At 33.7% G+C, this 19,045-nt stretch overlaps 3 protein-coding genes across 12 annotated transcripts in view; 1 reads left to right on the top strand and 2 right to left on the bottom strand.

Annotated features, from left to right (window-relative positions):
* The window catches only part of LOC724535, a 57,265-nt gene that overhangs the window by 29,436 nt on the left and 8,784 nt on the right, over positions 1-19,045 (top strand). For all 8 annotated transcript variants that reach the window (XM_026441250.1, XM_026441248.1, XM_026441254.1 and 5 more), the window contains one exon: positions 1,596-1,729. In XM_026441250.1, coding sequence (XP_026297035.1) covers positions 1,596-1,729 — 134 coding nt within the window. The remainder of the gene's footprint in view (positions 1-1,595; positions 1,730-19,045) is intronic.
* Positions 3,388-7,305, bottom strand: LOC102653920. Its single transcript, XM_006561918.3, has 3 exons — positions 5,838-7,305; positions 5,000-5,450; positions 3,388-4,749 (listed from the first exon to the last, which is right to left on the bottom strand). Exons 1-3 carry the CDS (start codon positions 6,139-6,141, stop codon positions 3,663-3,665), a joined length of 1,842 nt encoding a protein of 613 aa, XP_006561981.1. The 5' UTR covers positions 6,142-7,305; the 3' UTR covers positions 3,388-3,662.
* Positions 14,279-19,012, bottom strand: LOC102653954. 3 transcript variants are annotated; one of them, XR_409251.3, is made up of 4 exons: positions 16,980-17,204; positions 16,520-16,526; positions 16,146-16,307; positions 15,191-15,509 (listed from the first exon to the last, which is right to left on the bottom strand). XR_409251.3 is itself a non-coding variant. In XM_016911157.2 (3 exons), exons 1-3 carry the CDS (start codon positions 18,557-18,559, stop codon positions 15,447-15,449), a joined length of 324 nt encoding a protein of 107 aa, XP_016766646.1. In that variant the 5' UTR covers positions 18,560-19,012; the 3' UTR covers positions 14,279-15,446. The 3 variants fall into 3 exon arrangements, 1 of the variants encoding a protein (XP_016766646.1); XM_016911157.2 differs by lacking the exons at positions 16,520-16,526; positions 16,980-17,204 and adding an exon at positions 18,461-19,012 and having other exon boundaries at positions 14,279-15,509; XR_409250.3 differs by lacking the exon at positions 16,520-16,526.

Below are 19,045 nucleotides of genomic sequence, written 5' to 3'. Positions count from 1 at the left end.
AAGTTTGGATACTATAAATCTCAAAATAGAATTTCATATTGATCAAATGATCAACTAGTTATATTTCTATTTTATTGTTTTAAAATAAAATCTTATACAAATAAAAATTATATTAATGACTATAAAAAGTAAAAATATTCTCCTAATAAAGTAATATTATATTACAAATATACATTACATGTTTTAAATTCTATTTTTAGAGCATCACATATTAATCATCATTAATAATAACTTAAATTAATTGTTTAAATTATATCTATACACATATAATTTTTCATGTATAAATCTGTATAATCTTGTGCAAAATTTCTTTTTCAATACATCAAAAACTTTCAAATTTCTTCCAGACTTTTATTTTTACATAAAATTGTCGAATTAAAAGGGATGATATGAAAGGATAAAATCATTTTAAAAATTGCAATTGATATAAAAGCATACTGTTCGATTACTTGGATAAGCTTCATTTTACTAATGATATTCATCGAGCAAACAAATCAGTTTCACGATCCATTCTAATTATTACTTACTACATTTAAAATATTAAAAAATAATCCAAGAGATCATCCGTTCGAATTCAGATTAAAAATTGCTCGTTCAAAAAATTTATCAAACTATCATTATATAGAAAATAATTTTAAATAATAAATAAATTAAAATCGATAAATATAATTTTGATTAATAACAAAGATAAAAATAGAACAACTCGTGCACAAATTTAATTTAATACAAATTTTTATATTTTCAGATTAATGTAACAAAAATATTAATAGAGATATAAATCAGATTTAATTCTTTTTTTGGATAAATATTTTTACGATAATTTAATAACCTTTCTTTTCAACTTTTTTTTACAATTTAAACAATTTTTAATTCGTAACGAATGAATAAAAGAGGGGGGAAAAAAAAAAGTAATAAGAATAAATTATTGAAGCGTGGAGAGAAGGATAGAGGGAGTGGGGGGATGAATGGAAGGCGGATAGGGGGGAAATAGAAGGTAAAATGGAGGTTCGAGAGGGAAGACAGGGTAGTTATTAGCAGATTGTAATGCTAATCAATGGTTACTGGTTAGTGGATTATGTTTACGTAGGCATTCATCATCGAAATGGAGTCGATCGTTGAAAATCTGATTCGTGCGAAGACTGGGACGAGGGACTCCCCCTCCCTTTAGGAATATATAGAACGTTTTATTAATTCTCTCAAAATTATATTCACAATTTCGATTTGCAAAAATTCTTTTTCTTTTTATTTTAACTCGGGAAACAATCTTTCGAATTTTTCACCACGCATCGACGAAAAAAGAATTAAACTGTAACTGTATTAAATTTTTTAATAAAATTTTTAATTTTCTTAATTTTATTACGAGTTATACCAATTTTTTTCTTTCATATTATATTACATTCTTGATGAATATAATAATTTGCATGATGAATTGTTCCTACAATTTTGAACAATTTTAATTAATAAAATTTCGATGGATAATAATCAAAGTTCTAACAAATGATAAGAAGATTTAATTCTTGTTAAGCGATAGATTTATAAAAACGGATCGTTAAATTTAAAGGAAGTAAGAAGAAAAAAAAATAATCACGTTACAGGGAGACGAACAACGTCAGTGGTGGTGGTGGTGGTAGCGTGGTAACTGCGAACAGGATGAAGGAAAAGAAAAAAGATAATCACGCCACCCCTATGGAAACCAGCGACGAGGAAGCCCAATCGATGGACACCATTGGTGAGTTTTTTTTTTTAAACAAATCTTAGTAATTTGCTTTATTTATTTACATTTCGCGATTTTATTATGGACAAGCGATAAAATTTATTTTCTTTTCCTTTTCACGATCGAGAAAAATTTTATTTAACGATACATTCTTCTTCTCATTTTTTTTTGAATCGAGACAAATTTGTATGGTGGAATATGAATCGAAGAAGTATAACAGTAGATATATTTTAATTAATTAATTAATCAATTTAGAATAAGTTTCGACATTTTGTATTTTATATATATATTTTTATTTATTTTTAATATTATGATTTAAAAAGAAATTTATTTCATCACGTGAAAATATTCATCGTTTCGTCTTATATCTATTTTTTTAAATTTTCGCTCAAGAAAAATTCATCCAACGTATTCTAAAAATAATAAAAATAGGGGAAATCGAGAAATTCAATTTTGATACAATTGTAAAATTGTAGAAAAAGTTTTATTTAATCTAAAGCACGGCCGTGATAATATTAATCGAACTCGGGATAGAGGAGGAGGAGGAGGAGGAGGAGGAGGGTTGGAATTGTGTCGAGTGGAACGATTTAAAATTTCAAAGAGGGTTGAATAAAAGGTAAAGGTGGAATTTGTAATAAGTTTGGATAGAATTAATCCGACGATCGAAAGAAGCTCGAATTTTTATATTTAAGCATGGAACGTGTATTTTTATACACGTATTCATTTATTCTTTAATCATTTACAATTTTTCGAAATTTCTATTAATGCACCGTTGACTTGTAATGGCGATTTTATTGACCGCATCATTTGTAAAATTATTATTAAAGTTAGTTATATTAATTGGTTAAAAAAAATTTAATATTGTTATTTTATTACAAATAGAATTTTTTTATATCGTAATTCCAATATTGCATAATACGGTGAAATAACAAATATTAATGTATAATTATTTTTTATTCTCGATATTTAAGGTATTTAAGATTTTGGAAGATTAATTGTTAATTTTGAAATAGATCATTTAATGTTGCTAATTCTTCTTATTCGTATAATCAATTTCTAAAATATTTCAACTTGCACTCAATTATGTATTTTCATTATTTGAATTTCTTTAGAATAAATGCGAGCTTCTCGTTTTTTGACAGTACTGAAACAAATATTGTAAACAATCAATTATCTCTTCTCTTTTTATATATTATTATTAATTATTACATATATGTAATACATTATATAATACAATTAAATAATTTTTAACGAGTTAACAATCGGTTTAATTTTAAAATCAAAAATTAAGATTTCGAATATTTACATACATATATACATAATAATCGAGTTAATGAAATTTATTTTAATTATTCTTCATTGATTACAGATATTATTGACATTATTTGATTTCGTCTATTACTATTTTTTAATTTACTCACTTTGTTTATATCTTCGCTTATTTAACACCAAGAATTTATTTTATTTCTTTTAAAAATGTTCATCATAAGAAATTCTTTCACTTAGATAAGAATAAATTTTAGTCAATTGACGATACGTCGATATCAACTAACTTCATTTATTTATTTCTATTTTGATTTGCAATTAATATTATTAATCTGATTAACCTCTATAAGACACAAAGGATCTACATTCTCATTGGGATATTTTCTTTTTTAATTAATCCTTAACACTATCGTTTATTATCTTTTATTATATTTATTTAAAATTACATCTACCATTTACTTCTATAAAACACAAAGAATCTAGAGAATTATTTTTTTAGACAAACGTTATCATCTTATAATATCGTTCACTTCTATTTATTTATTCATTCATTTCCATTTTGTTCAATATAACTGAACACATCTTATTAATAATCTTCTGCATGATAATTCCGTTCAATTTAATTCGTCCGTTAAATTTATCTCTTTCTCTTTCTTCAACTAAACCATACACAAACTTCCTCTCACTGTCTTTCGTTATTCGTGGTCGAAGTAGTCGACTCCTGATCCTCCGTTACCGTACTGTTAGCCTCGTCCGACTGCGCCCTCTCTTCTGTGTTCGCGTGGCACAGTTTTCTGTGTTTGTGCACGAAATAATAACTTGGAAACTTGCATCCGCAAATCTTGCAAGGATAATATTGCACGTTCAAGTCTAACAGTCTCACTTCTCTCCTGTTCCTAGCACCGGTATCTTGCTGTCTCTGTCTGTTGCCGATCGACTCGTTCACTCTGGTCGGCAGCAAATGTCTCTTTGTGTGCTTCCTGTAACAATACTGCGACTTGAACGTGTGCCTGCAGTATCCGCAAGTATAACTCCCGCCATTGTTGCTCGTATCCATCCCAGCCTCGATTGGGTCGCAAGGGCCTCCCCCCCCCGGCCCGCCGTTCTCGTCGTTCTCCCCGGAACCGTCATTCTCCTCGAAACACGGCCTCTGTAAACGAGATTGCGGCATCGCGCTAGGTCCACACGAGGACGACGAGTAATTCTCGTTCAATACGCGATGAAACTTCACCGGACCGTCGCAGCACGCCACGTCATAGACCACCGACAAAACGTTCGACGAACTATCGTTTCCGTTCGAGCCGCGGCCCCTTCGCCTCGATCTTGCTCTGTCGTTCTCGGACGACACTGGTGGCTCTGTGTTTCTGTTGTTACAAGTACCGGCCGAGTCGTCCACAGGCGTTAGAGGGGGCGAGGATCGGTCATCGTTCGTTCGGTTGTTGTTAGTCGAGTTGGTGACGGGATGCTCGTAGTCGGTTTCTTCCTTCGTCTCCCGTTGATGGTCGATCGGTTTCTTGCCGCTGTGACACGGGGGCATCGATGATCGTGAGATGGACGATGGTGTGGGAGAGATCGATTGGCAGGGAGATGATGTCCTTGTGGACGTGGCTGCATTCGACGTAGTGAACGCGTTGAACGCGGCTGCTGCCGCTGCCACGAACGGAAGAGTGCTCGACGACACATTCTCTGGCGACTTTGGCCTCGACTCCATCCTTAGCCCGCGATTTCGCTCAATTTGGAACAGCGATGATTTCGGAGATGGCACATCCCTGTTAGCAGAAAATTTCATATTTCAAAGAGTGAGAAAATCCATTTTTTTTATATACTTTTTTATATTTTTCATTCACAAACAGAATTTAGAAATCGATTGACATCCAAATGAAATCTCAATTACGTTTCAAAATCATACATGCACTGTTTGTCCACGAGAATGTCTCTATTTCGTCACATTTATGATCGTCAAAAAAATATTCTCGTAGATGAACAGTGTGCATGTTCGAAAAAAATGGCGATTCAAACCTATAAGCCGTCGAAGTGTGCGTTTGTTGTACACTGGACGGAACGGCGGAGACGCCGAGCGGGACGGTGGATTGCATGAGGACTGACGGTTGTAGCTGGGACAAATGCGGTATACCGATACTGGCGGATGGTGGTGCACTCGGTGGGTACAGAGGAGCGGTCGGTGGCCAGCACATGGTCGGATCTATCATCAATCTGCTCGGTATGGGTCTGAGTATGTTGCCGGTGGGTGGCGTGGACGTCAACGTAGATGTCGGTCCAGCCGGAACTGGAATCGGCGTTGGCAATGGCGGAGGTGCCCTGAGCCTGAGCAATGCTGCCCTGCATTGCTCTAGTGCCCCTGGCATATGCAACAAATGCGTGGCCAATAAGACGCTGTATACGTTGTCCAACGTCACTTCCAATCGGCCTGTGTACATGTAGTTGAGCAGTGGCGCGAACGCCTCTCCACCTGCAAGTTTGGATTCGTTTGTTTGTTTATTTTTTTGCGAAGCGAGAGAAATATTTTCCAAATTTTTTTTTTTACTTCCGCGCTAAGTTACATCACATTTACTTTTGATGTTGTACTTTATTTGTTTATATTCGTTTATTCCAAAGAAACTTTCAATCTATTTACAAATAAAAACATAGGTATTGAGAAATGGAATATATTTAACGATAACACGATTTTAAGAGGGGAAAGAGAAACAATATTGCAATATTAGATACAACGTTCTCTTTTTAATCATCGAATTTTAAAATTAAACTTCACTTTATTTTTTTCATTATTCATCATCGAAATTAAACAAAATATAATTTCTAACAAACTCGAAAAGTCAATTCACGTAACGATATTTACCAATAGATGAAACCGAGACAGATGTGACTGGCTGCCTCGTTGACTGTCCCGATAAATTGTTTCCGGTTACATTCGAATTAATATTCGCGCTCACGCCCGAATTAGGTGTCGTCGCCGCGTTTGTGAGCAAAGCTTTTAGGTAACCGCTGTGAGCGGCTAAGACACCTTTATGGGCGACAAACTGATGCTCGCCTTCGTTCCCGACTCTCACTACTGTGTCGGGTGGCGATAAGCTTTCTTGAAGTCGCGAGTAATTGTCCGCTGTAACGGTATCGCCGAACCAAGCTCTGTACAAACTGTACATCGTAACCAGACTCGAATCGTTCCAATTTATTAATTTTTATTATTGGTGTCCGATTTTATCATTTCAAAGAGGAATGTTGTTAACATAAATCACGATTCACGAAGCGTTGGAAAATGACAAGGCAAAGTGTATCTCGTTCCATTTTTCTTGATATCATTGTTGGTTGAGGCTGAGGTAACGTAAAGGTCGAGACAAAGTGAAATAGAATACTCTCACGGCTCATTAAAACATCAATTGTAAACAAACAGAACTGGAAGGTTATACGAACGAAACTTCATCGTTCTCTTTCCTTTCTGATGAAATAGAGTGAGAAAGATTCTTCCTAGGCATCTTACGACAAACGCACTGTAATATAGTACAAATGATTCACAAATTTAAATAATTCGAATAGTCACTTCGTGTTTACATAATCCTTTGATAAAATCGATTATCACGTGTCACACATGTCAAAAGATCACGCGTAATACGACTCTCTTTTCTCAAAATCACCCTTACGTGTTAAATCAATTTTCCAATCACCCGTAACGAATAATCACCATTCGTACGTGTTTCGCGAAATGAAACCAGAGGAGAATATTCTATTTTTCCCTCTGCAGATAAACGCGGAAATCTAAGGGGGTGACCATCGTGTGTCGCGATTGCCCGTGATTTGAACGCCGGGAGTCGGTTCCTGGTAGCGTCACGCGCCTCACCACCGTCGCATCGCCTCTTTTTTCCACCAGTTCCTACCGCCCTTTCCTCCTCCAGACAGCCGCTAACCAGCCAGTCCCTGTGCAGCACACCCCAACCCCCGTATGCCGGAGAACCGCCCCCAAAGAGCCGAGATTGGCGGTAGTGGCTCGATTACTGGCAGAGTTGCACGTGCGCCTCGTATATTTACCGTGTCGACGATTGTACCGAGCCTCTTTCTTCCGTCTTTCCCCCTACCTGCTGTATATCTCCTCCACTTCCACCTTTCCTCTTTTCCTATTACGATAGTCCTGGTGTGTCGCGAGTGGACGGATGGATGGCTTCTTCTTTTTTTTTTTTTTTTTTGAATCGGTTTTCGGCCTAGTGACGAGATCGAACGTATCGCGAGCAAGATTTGGTTTGGAACGTTTTGGAAAATATCATTTTTTTAACGAGAATAGATCGATGGATTTATAAAGTAAAATCCTTTTTTTTTTTTTAGAGAGTTGCTTTATTTGTAGAATAATTCTTGTTTATAGAAAAAAATATTCTCTCAAAGATTATTATATATTGAATTCAAAAATATCAAAATTTTTGTTTCTTTTATAATTCATAAATTAAAGTGTATATAAATATTAACGATATATCCCAAGAGAAAGATTGATCGATGTATATTTTTCTTGAATATGGTGTATAGTTACAATAATTATCGGAGAGAAGAACGAGAGGGAAGGGAATAATGACGAAAAGAGAATTTTTCTTTTCTTTCTTCTCTCTTTCTTTTAATTTTCTGCTAGATGTAGTGCAGCTAATTGATGTGTAGTTGAAATTGGAAGGGAGAACGAAAGAAATAACAACGAAGAGGAAGAAAGACAGAGAGGTTAATTGGAGAGAGAGAAAGAGAAGGAAAAGGATCGCGATTCGATTCACGCGAAATATGTGGAAGCTTTGTTTTTTCTTTTTACCGCCATTCCTCTCTTCGCCCCCCCACGCGGGGAGCGGTGACCGACGTATCCCACTATCCGTGTCCTCTGATGTAAAAAGGATGAAAGCAAGTCGATTGTTGATTCAATCAGCCCTACGAATATCGATGTGGTTATTTTTTCGTTGTTGCGAGGGCGGTCTGGTGATTTTTGACGGACGAGTTAACGTTACCAAATTATCGAGATTCGGATAGATGCTTGTTACATAATATACAAAATTTATTAATCCTTTTTCACGAGTTGTGGAGATATGCCAAATTACTGAAGTTATAATTCGAATCATCTCGAGTTTAATATTACTTTGAACGAAGTTTGAATTCTCTTTTTGCATGATATATATCCAAAGTTAAAGATCTAAAGTTTTTTTTTTTTTGCATCCGTTCCTTCCAATAATATGAATCAAGTACTTTTAATTAAGAAAAAGGGAGGGGAGGAGAAAGAAGAAAGAAGAAAACTATTAAATAATCTCGAAAATTGAAAGAGAAAGAGAATTATGCTACGTAATTAGTTCGATTAAAAAAAAATAGAATGATCGTTTATGAGCGATACATTTATAGAAAATTAAAAAGGAGACGATTGGTTAAGAAATCAAACAAATTAAATGGACGGTGAAACAAAATAAAACGAGAAGGAGAAAACGAAGTAGAAACAAAAAAGAAAGAAAAAAAATTCGTTCCTCCTCCATTCAAAATGAAACATCTGATCCCTCACTCTCCCGCGTCCATCCATCGCAAAATTCCCCTCTTTATCAAATCAAACACCGTTCAAAAAATTACCAAAACACGCTCGACGAGGACAAGGAAGGCAAACAAGAAGGAGAATATAAATATAGAATAAAAAAAAAAAAAAACGAGAGGAAGGGTGGTGACCACCGGTGGTTTATCACGGCTCTCACGAATGATTAGAGCGGGCTCTCCTTCCCCCCCCACGTCGAAAGAGTGAAGTCGAAAAGCTGGATGAAGAGGCTTGTGCTCCTCCTCGAGGAGAGATCCTCTTCCCGGGATGCGTCTTTTGCCTGTTTCCTCTTTCCTCTCTCTGATATCTCCCTGATTCAACCCCTCCTGTTCCCTCCACCGTGGCTACTCTCTGATGTTTTTCATCAAATTAACTCTCGCGGTACGAGGTACTCTTTCTCCACGGTGTTTGCATAATATCGTTTATAATTCAGGTTGCGCTGAATTCCACTTTATTCTGGCTGGTGGCCCGTATACGTACAGGTCGCTCGTTTGCTCGCTCTCTTCGCTTTTTCGACCCTCGCCCACTCCTCTTCCCTCTCGATCGAACTGTCTTCCTCTTTCTTCCCGCGGTGTCCCATCCCGTTCGTTGTTATTCGTTCGTGAATTTGAAACGAAGGGAAAGAAATATTATATGGCAGAAGGAGCGAGGAGAGGGGAGTGGAGGGGAGCGGAGCGAGGAGTGTTGTCGTTCGTGGCAAAAAACGAGACACTTGCGAGATAAGTTTAGTAATTATCGATGTCCGTGAAACGTCCTCTGTGAACGTCGACGCTAGGTTATTGTATATAAAATACTTATAATATACAAACTTTGGTTATACGAATCTAATTTTTTTAATATATATATATGTACATTTTTAAAATTATGATATTAATTTTCAAAACTGTTTTCGTGTTTTTGATAAAATATAAGATTTGTCACGGGTTTGGTTTTTCTAATGTTAATTTATTCTATTTATATTTTCCTATTTTAAAATACTGCGTGGAAAGAGTGATTGAAATCTATAATGTGAAATATCAATCTCTTCCGGAGAATCTAAAGTAATTTTATTTATCTGCGACCTATAACTCGATCGTACGTGTATAAAGTTTACATTTTATAAAACATAAAAATATAAAAGTTGATGGGAAAATTTCGAGTCACCGTGTATTATTTTCTTTTCTTTCGTCCTCTCGCCGTATTGGAAAATTTACGTCTCTTTTTCGTTCGAAGGGAGAACGATCTGTGTAACGGGAAAAGTGTATGTATACGGTAAACATTAGAATATATTTTCATATCGTGGAAAGATTTTTTTCTTTTTTTCTTCAATAACGGTATTTCGTGATTTTTTTTGAAAAGAAACTCGAGGTTTCATATTTATTGATTTTACGATTTCGGATCGATAAAATTGATATTATTCTTCGAATTGTGTAGACACAAAAGTGAAGATTAAATAAGGCTCTGGATAAATATTATTTATTTTTCTTATATTATAAAATTTAAATTCGAGAAATTTCTTCTCGAGTAAAAAAAAGAACCGATTAAAAGAAAAATAATAATTCAATTTCAATCGGAGATAAATATTTTTACAATTAAAACAATTATAAAAGAATTATTTAAAGATAGATAGAAAAATATAATTTCGCTCGAACGAAGATTTTCGTATTTCTTCTTCGTGATTCTTCTTCTCTAGCCTAATTAAACTTTCAATTCTATTTTTACCGATGTAAAAACTCCTCTTTCATAAATAAAATTAGAGCTTTAATTCTATTCTTACAAATTTCCATTTCCATAAAAAAATTTATTCATCTTTAATTCTTTCCAATTTTCTTTAATTTATTATTGAATTATCCACTCTCTGAATCATCTTCTTCCTTTTATTACCAATAAATCGAGCATTTTGCAGTAAGAAAAGAACAAATTTTTTTTTTAAAACTCAAAAATTGTGAAAAGTGGATTTTCGCTACAAGATCCTCGATTTCGAATCATTTTTCGAGATTAATGCAAATCGAAAATTCTGAAAGACAAAGAGGGATAAATAACAAAAGATAAGAAGGAGGAGAAGGAGGAGAGTACAGTTGAAGTTAATCGTGGGTCATCGTAACACGGTAACGCGGAACAGGCTTGGTTCCGGGCAAGAATGCGTCGCCACCAATTCAGAGTGGGACATGGCGATTACGCACATTTCCCTAGAGGCCGCCAGCTTCAAACCGGAGTTAACAGACGCCGCTCCCCTCTGTCCCCCTTCGTTTCCAACCCTATTGTATCGCGATCGAAAGCAACAACTACTACCGTAATCGTCGTTTGCATAGCTATTAGTATCATTGTCGTGATTGTTGATAATAATAATACCGATTACCTTAATGTCATCCCTCATATATCCGTAAAATCTACCGTGTTCTAATGTTTAATTATTACACTATCGCCGAAATCTCTCGAGGTTATGGATTAGTGTATGTGTAGAAAAAACAAGTATTTTTGAAAATTTTTTAAGAAAATTTCTTTTACGAAAAAAATGAAACAAGGTGTTAAGATTAAATTTTAACGTGATACTGGAAATTGAATTTGTTATTTTGTGAATGTTAGACTATATGAGAGATTTATGTATATATATATATCTTTTAAGAATTTTTTTTCATAGAGGCTTCTAATTACTTTTATGAAATTTTGGAATTTTTAAATTAAAGTTTTCTTCATAATATCGTTATTTTTTTCTCTCGCAAGTACAAATTCTCGACAGGAAAATTTTACACATCCTATCCCGTTATTGACTTTCAAAAATTTTCTTTTTCATATCGCCAAATCCATCCTATAGCTCTCTCGTGAAAACGATCCACAGCGCATCCTTTCGTGTTTCCACGAGTTGTTAGTTAAATTGTCGCCGGGACAGGGACAAAGTACATGGAAACTGATCGCCGCCTCAATTGGCAGAATCGAAATTCACCACGGTGGAAAGGAAGGAGGATAGCCCTTCGGGCTCGCAACGTATAATCGGGAGCAGAAGTGTACACATTGGAGAGGTCGGTATCGCTCTCCCCGGATCCCGGGGAGACGAGAAAGAACGCTCTCGCGGTTTAATGCTCCGAGCTCGGTCGAGACAAGCTGAGCAAACACTTTTCGCGATATTACCAGGATCCGTACGGGCTTTCTGCGGTTTCTCTTCACCGCTTCCCCCACCACTCATTCTCTTTCTCCCTCTCTCTCTCTATCCCGAACATGTTCAATTCACTTGCTTTATCTCTTTTGCTCTGTGTCTCCCGTATAGGGATACGCTCTTTCACTTGTAATGAAATAAATACTCACCTGCTCAGAAATTCACTTATTCTTTCTTTGCGTTTCATCGACCCATATGGTACCTTATTCGATCCCCAACGGGATCTAATTTTAATTGGACGGTGTATATAATTGGCAAAGCAATTGAATTTATATCCCGATTGTGATGGGATTTGTGGAGGATTTTTAACAGGATGGTGGGTTTTGTATTGGGAGGGAGATGATTGGTGTTGATTTTGATCGAGGACGAATATAGAGGTTGATATTTGTAAATATATTGTGTGGGTGATATAATTTAATTGTAGAAGATTGATATTGTTGATCGAAGCTTTGATAAAATATAAAAAAAAAATTAAATAATTGATTTTTTGTCCTCTGATCTTTTCATTTTCATTCATTTTTTTTTTAAATTGTTGAGTGATGCTTGGGATTTAAAATAAAAAAGATGTGTAAGATTTAAAATCGTTTTTTAAATAATTATAAAACTAATAATAATTGTTAAATTAATTGATTGCTTTAACTAGATTTGTATTTCCAAATATCACAATAATTTTGACATTATATCGATTAAAGAATTAATCGAATACTTGAGAAGAATACATTTAGAATTCAAAATGTTAAGAATCTACATTTCATTTTGTTTTATAGACATTTATATTATAGCGTAATAAATAGTAATTAAATATTTTTAAAAACAAAGTCCGATATATCGGAAACCTCTCTATAGGAAATCATCGTAATACGATTTTAAAGCGTGAATCAAAACACAAACGAAATCAGTCCATCGCTCCCTATTCAAAGATAATCATCTATCGAACGTTGACAAAGTATCCTATCTATCCATTTGGAACATTCGTTCACAGAGAAAATTATCCGCTAATGATGTATCCCCAATATATATATATACTGGAATATATATATATATATATATATAAACGAAAATTATCTGCAAATACACGTGTTTCCTGTCTACACGGATAATTTGTAATCGTAGCAGCCAGTGGCCATAGCAAATGGATGGGAAAATTAAATGGCCGAGTGGGAAACGGTGATCTCTCTCGGTGTTGGTAGTTACTTACATTGGTTAGAGAGTTTGGTATGGAAGGGGTGGCAACATTTGGTACAGAGTGAGTGAGAAAAAGAGAGTGAGCGAGAGAGCGAGAAAGATGGATAGATGAACGAGTGGTGGGAGGTAGTAGCTCATCGTCAGTTCGAAAGGCCGTTGATAGGCGCGCGCATACACTTGGCGCGAGCTAATTAGCGTCTTGATTTACTTAATCCCAATTAATGCCTTTAGCTGCAGAGCAACACACAGTCGTCGCGTTCCTGTGTGCATTAGACAGTTGGTAAAGAGAGAGAGGTGGAGAGGCAAGAAGAGAGGGAAGGAGAGAGAATGTGGTTGAATTCGACAGGAGAGGCATGGCCGCGTTTTCGTTGTGCAAATAATGGATTATCTACGTATGGGTACACATCGTGCACGGTTAATATAGCCTTCCGCGTGTGCTCTACTTGCCTGTAAGCATGTAAATATACATATATATGTCTAGTCTGAAAATATATACATATATATATATATATATATATATATATATATGTATATATACGATATAATCGTGTATAAAATGTTACTTAATGCATGAGAGATATAAATTTGAGATTGAAAAATTAATTTGGATGTTTTAAAAGAATGAGATATTTATTCGGTTGTGAAAATTCGTCTGAATTCGTTTTTGTTTAGGATTTTATTCTATTTTATTATTAAGATTTTTTTTCATTAAACATTGCTTATATAATATAAACAAACATATCCTATAAATCAGATATATGAATTCGATTAAAATTTCGTTTACAAGAATTAATTAATAATTAGAAAATTTCGTTTCAATATTATTTTAGAAACGTTATATGTAAATGATAATTCACGAACTAATAATATTAATTGAGAAATAATGAATTATCTGTAATTAAACTTAATTTTTCATTCAACGTTATATTTAACTCTTCCGGAACGAAATTAAAAAAAAAAAGCAATATTTTTCAAGATTAAAAAATAAAAAAAGAGGAGAGGGAAATTTAAAAAAATTTCATTTTCTTTCTACGTTCGACGCAATGCGTGTTCGATGAACATGGATTTATTTAGCGAAGGAGTATGGAAATTAAAACGAATAATCGAAAGAGGTTAAGAGTGGGGGAGGGGGGAGAGGAAGATAGATAGATTTCTCTTCTCCAGTGCGAGCTGGAACATTTCGTTCGAGGCATCGAAACGACGCATTTTTTTATTTACGTATTTATGAGATTACATAACGGTACGGTTTCGACAAAAATGATTAAAAGCAAATATGTACGGTAGGGTTTTTCGTGATCCGGCGGATACGAGGACAAGGAATCGAACGTTGTATAATAATACAACGATACGAACCAAGTCAAATCAATCGTGATATTACCGGCGGATAACGAGAAATTCATTTTTCTATAATTCAATGTATAGGATATATTCATTTCATCCCGACTCAACTGTATTTTTCATTAAAACGAAACGTTATACATATACAACGGAAAATACGTAAAACGTAACGCGATAATGGAAATTACTACGTCGAATTATTTTATTTCCCGTTATGAATATCGATGAATATTATCCTCGTGGTTTTTGGCCATGGAATAAAATCTTTGGAATTGGGCAACTTTATGGTGGAATGGGGTCTGTGTGTAAATATATATATATATATATATGTACACGCATATATCCGTGGCCAGAATGATTCGATTACCGATGTTTGGCCATGTGTGTTCAGTGCAGCACATTTTAATGATGTGCAAACGCTGCTCTTGCAGAATTTATCGTAAACAAAAATTCGTTAGAATCGATAGAGGGAAGAGCGTTTTCGAAAGAATTTTCTTTTCATTAAATTACACTCTATCTCTCGTAATAACAAAATCGTTGTATAATATAATAAACGAGAAATCATTTCAATCATTTTAACAAAGTTTAAAAAGCAATCAATAGATAATTCGTATCTAATAATTAATACAACGAGTGAATCTATTAATAATCTTCAAACAATCTTAAATTACCCACTTCAATTTTCCATTCTTGCTCGCGAAATGAATCTTGCATTATTAAAAAAAAACTCCCTCTGAATTTTTATCCTAATTATTCCAATCGTGATATTGGATTTATGGATTGGATGAGTTAAAAGTGCAAGTTTTATTCATTCTATTTTTTATTTTTAAAAAATGTTTCTTTGAATCGAATACGTTCCGTTTGATTAACTTTCTAATTGTATCAAACATTCAAAATGGCGCGCAAAATGAAGGAAAAAAACTTATCTTCTTCTTTCTATCAACGAAATTGCGATGTATTATTAAACTCCTGTTAATATTACGAATAAAAATGAAACGACGGAACATTTTCACTAATAAACTCCTGTTTATTTCATTTAGTTCACATACGTTAAAAGACCATTTGCTTAAGCCAGGTTAATCGAGCTTTCTTCCTATGCTTAATTCCCAGAATATAATGAATAAACGGGCGATATTCTCTGTTTGCTCGACGCATAATACGCAGATACACGTGAACGATTAAACTCAAAGAGAATATTTTATTAACACCAGAGCCGGTATGATGCACGTAGGGGACACGTGTAATAATGCTCACTTGTTGGTTTAACCCATTAGTCGACCCTTGCATGCTTGTTCACACATTTGAATCATCGATACAGCATACAGCTGGTAGAAAAAAAAAAATATTAAATGCATTGTTTAATATATTCTATTATTTTATCTCGATAAATAATTAATTTCTTCGTCAGATTTAATTGATTTAGGATATTAAAGGATTTTAATGATGATTTGAATCACGATTAAATATTTCATTTTCTTTAAATCGTTTTAATAAATAAAAATAAAATTGTTCAATATTGATTTTAATATTTTTAAATATTTTTGTACACCTAGACTGTTAAATTTTTTAAACATTGTGGAAATTAATTTTTTTGTAAATTGTAATTCGATGATCAATACGTGAAAATGAAAATTTCATTAATTTTGAAAATTTTTATCGTGATTCGTACGAATATCGTTTACTATGAAATTTCTCGTAATAAATGAATTTCGATCGAAAATCATTGATTAAGGTTTAAAGAGAATTACGGAGAATAAAAGAATTACATGCGTGGATGGAGCTGAAGGTGAATAAATAAAATAGGAAGAGAGAAGGGAAAGGGAAAGGTGTATGGGACTAGTAGTTCTCTCGTGATACCCTTTATAAAATATTCAAGGTATACTCCTTGTCATTATTCTGTTTCGAGCCAGCTTAATTAGCACGTGGCTAATATTTCTCCCTCTACCAGAAATATACCATACCTTTTCCACCACTTTTATCTCATTTCTTTCTTTCCGTTTCTCGCACTGTCTCTCTCTTTCTATCTCACTTTCTATCTCCCCTTCTTTTTGACTTATCGTTTGAACAAGCTCGACGACATTCTTCCGATTGTAATAGTCTTTGTTTCGCGGCCTTGAATGCTCCTACGCAGAATAAAAATAGTTGCACGGGAAATGTTTTATAAAAAGATATAAATTTCCTGTATGAAAATTGCTGCAACGTGTATTTTTTTTCCGTCGCGTCTATTCTTGATAATTATTTTAAATTTGTCTCGAATAGTTATATATAATTGTTTGGAGAAATAATAAATAAAGTTTGAATTAATTAATTTCAATATTAAGGATTAAATACTTACATATTGCCTATAGTTGTATATATATATATATAGTGTCGTTGTTTACTCGAGTAATATATTATTATTTTTATTTTATTAATATTTTATTAAGAGATAAAAAATATATTTCGTTAAAAATTTATATTATTATATTGAAATATTGATAATATTTAAAAACTTTACAAATATGACTGTTTTCTCTTTTCTTCAATTTAAGTTGTTGAATCAAGTCACTTGTGAGCCTCGTGGCGCCACTGGTAATTATAATGCTGATTGACTTCCATGGCATTCAATTGCTAACCTTCGATGGATGTACTACTTTCCATGGATGTACCGCGACATTTATAATAAGTAATATTTCATTTTTATCTTTCATTTCTATATTTTTGATTTTTTATCACTTAAGGGTATACCATTTGAAATTCAAAGATAACCTAAAAGTGTAAAGTATATACTAAAAAAGTAATGCGACAATTCTAACCTATAATTGTGATGATGTAATTCGTGTGATTCTCATCACACAAAAATATATCCCAATGCAATATTAAATATTATAACAATTAGCTGCGATTTTGCAATCGTTCAAAGTGATCTGCACGCCTTTGATATATTGGACTACGATGATACATGCACTAATCTCTGGAGGCCTGTCACACACTATACTCGTATCTTTCGAAACATGGCGAAAATTATTGTTGACGCAGGACTACCGATGTTACTGTATCGGCCGGATATAGCCAACGGAAGAGACGAGAGGAAGAATTATCTACCGAGCAATCATATAAATGCCATACGAGGAATATTCGCGACACTGATTGGCAGTTATTCCCTTGTGCTGGAGAAATTGCTTCTCATAATTTAACATTGCATATACGATCCAATGGATAATTTTACAAATACTTGAATAGAATTGATCGGATAATTGCCTCGATCCTTATTAATTATATTAAAAATCATGAATTAAATCCTTATTTTTATTATTTATTCATTTATTTATTATTCGTTGTATTTATAATTGTAAAATGAAAATTTACATTTATTAAAGTATGAAAAAAAACTTAATTTTTAATGTAATCAAAAATTTTACAAAGTTCATATATTTAAAAAAAATCATTTTATTAAATTTACGAGGAGAGATGATAATAATACACAAGTAAATTGATTTTTAAAATCATAAATTAGTTTATTAATGTAGCTTTAATTGTCTGTTATATCAAACATCCTATTGATTTATTTGATTGGTGTAAATAACACAAAACTAACAAGACGTTCATCTCATACTAGAAATTAATAATTATTGCGAATATTGTATGATTTACAAATTGATTAATTACATCATATATGCAATAGAGAAATATAAAAATTTCTCAAATAAACAACACAGTTTAAAATTAAACATTTTTGATTATTATTAAATTAGTTTAATATAATTGTTTTCTTTACACAAAATAAAATATAAAATAAAATATAACATCAAGTAAGTTTTTAACTATAATCTAATTACTTATTCATTCATTATTCCAATTTCAATTTAAAAATAAACTTTCTATACAATTTTGATTAAATACTTCTATTAACGATTAATATTCTAATGTTTCCTATTTCAGATAATAAATCAAAATTAAAAAATTAGCATAAATTGAGAACCAGAGATATTTTTACATAATTACTAAAAAAAAAAATCACAAGAGATTCACACAATCAATATATTAAGTTCACTTCTCTCTCTCTCTCTCTCTCTCTCTCTCTCTCTCTCTCTCTCTCTCTCTCTCTCTCTCTCTCTCTCTATCTATCTATCTATCTATCTATCTCTCTCTCTCTCTCTCTCTCTCTCTCTCTCTCTCTCTCTCGCTCGCTCGCTTTCCTAACCTCTCCTTTGGCCGCAGAAAAAAATATTTCGTTGGAATCGCGCACCTGGTCATATTCTTTCGCTTTCAACCGCTTTTCACCGATGCTACTTACGTAAATGACCCCACGATACCCTGGCAATAATGGCCCAGTGGAAAGAATAAACTTAAATTTTTCACCTGGCACCCACCCAGTTTCCGGGGGTAAAACCATCAAAGCGATTTTACCATGTCTCCCGCCTCTACGTCAATGTTTGCGAGGCTGCGGGCGAGAGAGAACTTTTTAATTGGCTACCCTTAATTAGTTAACCAGCAAAGTCTCGGTAATTATTCTGTTTCTCGCTCCGTTTCCGTACGGCCCCGGCCTGTCTGTCCTCCTCTCCAACCGACCTGCTGCTTCATCGCTTTTTCCTCATCCTCCTCCCACACATTCGTTCTCCTCCCTCCTTCTCTCTCTCTCTTCTTTCTCTTTCTTTCTTTCTTTCTCTCTCTCTCTTTCTCTCTTCGTATTTTCGTAGAGTTCTTGTTACGAAGCTTTGGCGCTGCCATCGTCGTATCAAGCGATTGGTATTTGCTGAACTTCGTAACGAAGAAAACGTCAAAATATAGAATAATGTTCGAGAGAAGAAAAATTCGAATGTAAAATAATTTTATAATCGGGATATATGTATATATATATATAGATGATGATAATGATTGA

This window comes from Apis mellifera, linkage group LG1 (genome assembly GCF_003254395.2).
Source record: "Apis mellifera strain DH4 linkage group LG1, Amel_HAv3.1, whole genome shotgun sequence".
Taxonomy (NCBI): Eukaryota; Metazoa; Arthropoda; class Insecta; order Hymenoptera; family Apidae; genus Apis; species Apis mellifera.
Note: the sequence above shows the minus strand (reverse complement) of the source record. Positions and strands in the feature narration are given on the sequence as shown.